The 6,000-nt window shown below is 36.4% G+C and overlaps 1 protein-coding gene across 1 annotated transcript in view; it reads right to left on the reverse strand.

Annotated features, from left to right (window-relative positions):
* The window catches only part of pde4ba (phosphodiesterase 4B, cAMP-specific a), a 123,886-nt gene extending 118,326 nt beyond the window's left edge, over positions 1 to 5,560 (reverse strand). Inside the window, exon 1 of the mRNA XM_025006870.2 lies at positions 5,504 to 5,560. Within this exon, the coding sequence (XP_024862638.1) occupies positions 5,504 to 5,545 (42 nt within the window). The 5' untranslated portion in view covers positions 5,546 to 5,560. The remainder of the gene's footprint in view (positions 1 to 5,503) is intronic.
* Positions 5,561 to 6,000: the final 440 nt, after the last annotated feature.

Below are 6,000 nucleotides of genomic sequence, written 5' to 3' on the forward strand. Positions count from 1 at the left end.
TTGCTGTTCTTTTTTAGACTCTCGAATCAATTAGATCATAATTTATTAACTTTGAGACGGCAAACTTGTATAAATTTTTATTGTTTATCTAGATTACAGAACTCTTTTGTATAAAAACAATATTAGTTTAACCATAAGGATCAGATCTCCGCCATGACAGGGCTGTAAAGTTGGTAAAGCAGTTTATGCTCAGCAAAGTTGTCAATCTAGCACTTTCAACTCAAGCAGTTTGTTAATAAAATTATATATAAAAATATTTTTAAAAATATATAACACCAAGTTCAAAGAGTTTGCAGCAGAAAACTACAGTTTCTCACAGAACAGAAGAAGCCCTGGAAAAATACAGATCTGAGCACGAGCTTCCCGACAGTCTCATCGCTCACCAATGGACCCTTTTTAAAAACTATCGCTGTCCTGGCTCTGTTTGAGGAGTTAATATCAAAAGTAAGCTCCTTTGATTTTCAAACACATACTGAAAGTAATTGCAAGGAGTACCCTGGCATTTATTAGTACTTGTACTATATTTGGAAAAAATATATATTTTTAAAAACATGGTATTAGAGTTAAATTGTAAAATTCATATCAGTAAAATTAAGGAAAGTCTGAACAAGAGTTGTGTGTTCAACAGGGCTGCCAAAAGAAATAATCCTCTCTCTACAAAGTACTTGGCAGAACAATTTAGGTTCTCAAACTTGCATTTAAACAAACTGCAAGATGACAGAAACAGACAAGACGAGAGTGTGACCAACATGCACAGAGGCACATTCAGGAAACACTGATCATCATCATCAACAATCACTTTATTTCCAGTTGTACTGATAGAGGGATTGTTTAGAAATAAAAAGACACTGGCAACTTCCAGACATTGAGCTGACCACGAACTGTAGTGTATACCAAAGTTTTCTAAAGTCAATATGAGGCTGACAGAAACTGGGTGATGCAACAAGACAACGATCCCAAACAGCAACAGGTCAACAACAGACTGACAGAAAAAGAAAAGAATTCATGTGCTGCAATGGTCCAAATCCAGACCTCAACATGACTGAAATGTTGTTGTGGGACCTTAAGAGAGCTGTGGATAAACAAACCTCAATGACCTAAAGCAACCTCTCAAAAAAAGTGGACTAAAACTCCTTTTGAATGATGTGAAACACTGACCCTTTACACACATTGGTTGCACCTTGTCAGCATAAAAATAAATAAATGTTCACATGAAGCTGCTGCTGTTTCCCTTCAGTAAATCCCACATGCCAAACAAAGGTGGTTCAGGGCCAAATTGGTGTGTTTTCAGACACAACCTCCCAACTAGATGGTGGCAGCATTATTGATTGGAGCATTGCCCTGCTCACACCAACCTCTATTTCACACATGCACCAGTTTCACTCTGTGACTACTTTCTTTTTAAACCTGGTCATATGAGCAAGGAATCAACTTCAACCACATCAGTCTCCTCCGTACTTAAATCATGAGATGTGCATAAGTTTGTGACACTGATTCCACTTTGGCTTTATTATATTTTTAAATAATTGAAAACAAGGACTGCTTACATGATTTTGAAGTTTAGTGGACAAGCAGGTTTTTATGATTCTCGACATAAACCTTACTATTTAAAGAGGATGTGCTTCAATAAAAAGCAGAGACTAGAAGGAAACTTAAAGCATCTCACTGTTTGTGCAGAAAGGGGATTTTAAAACGACAAGGCGTGAGCTCTTAATGCCAGGCGATAGACTGACAGACAAAGTGCAAGTGGTCACAGTTCATATAATCCAAAGAGTTACAGTTGCTGTAGAAACCAGCTTTCCTCCTCCTAACCAGACACAAAAGAGAAAGAAGAGGGAATATTTTCAGATTCAAACTGAAACGATGCAGATGAGAGTAATTAAAAGAGCCAAGTGGATGAGAACAGGTCACAGCACAGAGGGTAGGGAGAACAAAGAGACTGTGGTAAACGTTTGCTGTTGCTGGTAAAAATGTGAGTTTTTAATGTCTCTAATTGGAGAATAAACAGCTGTTCAGTTTGACCCACGCCCCTCTTAAATACAAGCTTATGGGAGAACAGGAAAGTTGTCAAATGATAAGAGAGAAATGGAGTCTGTACATTTATTTATACAGACATACAGAAATTTAAAAATGCATTTAAAACAAAAGATTATTCCAAAAAGCCTCAAACACTACTTTTTATTTTAATCAATTAATATTTATGGCATAAATGTGTCACTAACAATCCATTACATTTATTTTGATTTCTGGAGATCATCTGTGGACCCTCATTGGATGTTTTATGACCCACAGTGGGGTCCCATCCCCTACTTTGGAAACCACTGATCTAACAGATGGTACATTAGTTTTAGGGTGAAACAGGCTTTGAATCAGAGATGTGTGCATACACACACGTCTTGTAAATGAAACATCTGTAGCAATACATAGCAGGTTATACTTGACCAGCCAGAGTAACTAACTAACAGTAATGTAATCAATAAAATCGTTTCTACTTGAACCGGTTTAATATTTGGAGTTATTACACTGCATTAGTTTTGCATTAGACAGTTTCTCTACCTGGTTAAACTTAATATGTTCCATTTTGATAAACGTGTTTCACGTGACATGTTATTAGTAATGACCCCAAAATGACTTGGTCTTCAGTGTAAATATTTATAGACTTCTACTGTAAGTAAATAATCATCTAATGTAAAGGTGACAGCAGTATAATGGCTAATAAAACAGCTGTGGTATGAACAGATTAAATTAAATTAAATTTGGGGAATTTAAGTTGTTTTGAGCAGCAAAAAAATCTGACTGGAACTCTTTTCAGTCTAGCTAGCCATTAGCACAACTACCCCATGAAAGCTTTTGCCTGGTATTTCAAACTGATAATAGTCTGACTGGTGTTTACTGCAGGTAAGACACTGATTACTGATAACAACAAAGACACCACTTCAAAAATCTAAACTCTCACTTTAAGGAACGGAGACAAAAGATTGTTAGAAAACTTGAAGCACCTACAGTATATGCCTGTTGGAACTCTGGCAGAAGCAGACTTTAGTAAATATGCAGAGTCACAAATGGTGGCATGTGACCGACAACACTGCAGCACATTCATGCACACATCGAGTTAGAGCACTCAGGTCTGCTGTGACTTGCATTAGAATGAGGTCATTAGGTCTGCAGTGCATTATTCAATTTATCCATTCCTCAACACGTCACACTCTACTAATGCATACATTACAGGGCAAACGCTTTTACTGTGCATGTCAAATTCTTATTAGCTTTAATCGCATACATCCTCCAGAATATAAATATACCATATTGAACTAACCTAACCCTGATAGGCCAGATTCATGATGGGCAAATCATTAACACAAACTCTTACAAGTATAACAGCCCACACTTACACCACTTAAACTTAATCCTGCTGAGCATCACCAGCTATGTCAAGTCCCTGATGTAGCATGCAATCAATTAGGAGTTTTCAACTTTAACACACTTAACCTCAATGACTCAAGAAATACTTCATGCTTTCATGGAAACGTCTCCTGTAAATATACAGACTTTTTAAAATATGGCTGCATGCACACACAGGAGCTCAAACAAGAGAAAACACTCATTTCCTAGCCATCCATGCAAAGTACCACTTGTGCTTTAAAGGTTCAGATGTTTTGATTGGTTTATCGAGCCCAGTTAAATCATTGATAATTTTAGTATCTTCACTAACAAAACATAAAAGCGAGCATCATCACAACAAGGTGCATGGGCAATCTTAAGATATGGAAGCTGCTTTTTTTTTCTTTGATCCTGTGGCAGAAAAACTCAATTGAGTCACAGCGTTGAGTGCATTTTTTGTGCCAAGGACAAGTCAAAAAGCCTAACAACCACACACCCTTAAAAAGAATAACATGAATCACAATGGAGGTGGGAGGTGAAGAGAATAAAAAAATAAAAAAGGGAGTGATGAACATGATGCCGCTGAAAGGTAAGAGGGGTAAGGTAGGTGAGTGAGGCACTAAATTTATTTTAATAAAACATGTAATATTCAAACCAACATGGAAAGTAAAATATAAAGATGCTGAGAAATTGAGTAATGAACACCCACACTTTATACCGTGTTTCAGAAAGAAAAGAAAAACACCCACAGCCTCTGCAGGGTGAACCTGCATGAACTCAATAAATGGGCAGGCGCCGAACACGAGCTGGATTTTGGCCTACAGATGAATACAGCTGATTTGCAAAAGCAATTTGCATTTTTTGTGCATTGTTGAGTGTGCATGAGGCAAAGTGACAGAGAAGCCTGCAACTTTACAAAAAAGTTTAAACTTGTTGAAATAATTACAAGCTAGCTATGATAACAAGTTGTACTAAAAATGTTCAACAAAGAGTTGCAGGTAAAATATTGCAAAGGCGTTAGATCTGTTGTACTAAGATGGAAGACTAACTTTCTGACATCAGTAATTCACAGTGACATAAAGATGAGTTACAGAAATAAGAAGCAGAGCGCAGAATGGGAGCAACAACACTAACCAAAGACTTGTTTTTGTTCTTTTTTTTTAAATAGTGACAGGAAATCAAAAAGCTGTCATTTGGCACATGTCAAAAACCATCCACTAATTGTACATTCTGTAGGATTTAAACAAGTGTTTACAGACGTGGACTGAAATGGGGCTTGGGTTTTCCCTGTAGCAAAAGATACACCAAATAATGTTTTGTTCACACAAAATTAAAACTGATAGGAGAAGTCAGGAAAAACATGAACCTAATGACAGTCGCTTCCATAGCAGCTTCCCCTGACATAATAGATTATGTGTAAATCATATCGATCAGAAGGGAGATTTAAGTGCAGAGGATTTACGATGATTTCAAAGTTTCTCTTAATTTGCTCAACAACATAATTTGTTTTGTTTGTCAACACAAAGGCACAGTTGGTGTCAAATGTTTTCTTGTGGTTTTATAAATACATTTTTATGCAGTTCCTTTCTTATGATAAAACCATTTCAAAAATGTTATTAAAAAAGTCATGCATTCTGACAAACACACATACATATACTCTGAAAATATTAACGACCATGTCCATCAGTTTTAAAGGCAGGGAGCTTGTCTGGTGAAACATGGGGAGGAAGAGAGAAATATACAAAGCAGAGGAGCTGTCACAACACAGAAACTGACACAGAGCAGAAAAACTGAAAGAGGAAAGGAAAGCGGCCTGAATCCTGCATCAAAACCAAAAACTGGGAAATTACATTAACTGGGCTGATTTTGTTAAAGCAATAATCTTTGTTCTTCTAAAGTAAATTGTTGTCCCCTGACAATTTGCTTTCTGCTTTTGTTTGTTCAGTTTCAGACTTTATCGAAACAAATCTCTAGTTTGCCCTCTTTTTAAAATACTTACAGGCTTATTATTTGTGTTGATTGAAATTTTCAGAACTAGTTTGTCCTGTCAGAAGTAAATGCTCCTGATATAAACAGTTATTTAACTGTTGGGATGTTTTGGGTAGCCTACATGATGACTTACATTGTTGGGAGACACTGTGAGAACACTCCTGCTCTTCCTCATCTTTCCTCAGCCACAGCAGCTTCACACACAGACCTGCAAACACAGGAAAATAACATTTTCTGTGATTTAAATCATCATTTAGAAAGATTTGCAATAAAAATGGTTTACACCAAGGCCTGTGGATGATTAGGAATAATTGAGATGCAAACTTATACAGAGTTATTGACTCCTGTAAGCTGTATATAATCTAAATTGAAAGCTAGGTCTATTTGCTGTTTTATTTTACTTTGAAGTATTTCTGCCTTCATTCAGCTCTAAATGTGTTGAATAATATACATCTCTCTGTGCATCAGAACAGGGTTCATAAAAGTGTCAGATTTACTCAAACAGTTTTTTTTTTCTACATGAACATAGTAGAGCTGTCAAAGGCAAACAAATTTACCTGGAATATTATTTATCCAAAGGGCAAACATCTCACAAAAACACTGTTATAAAGACATAAAAATACTGCTTGC

The sequence above is a fragment of the Kryptolebias marmoratus genome, linkage group LG24 (genome assembly GCF_001649575.2).
Source record: "Kryptolebias marmoratus isolate JLee-2015 linkage group LG24, ASM164957v2, whole genome shotgun sequence".
In the NCBI taxonomy this organism is placed as follows: domain Eukaryota; kingdom Metazoa; phylum Chordata; class Actinopteri; order Cyprinodontiformes; family Rivulidae; genus Kryptolebias; species Kryptolebias marmoratus.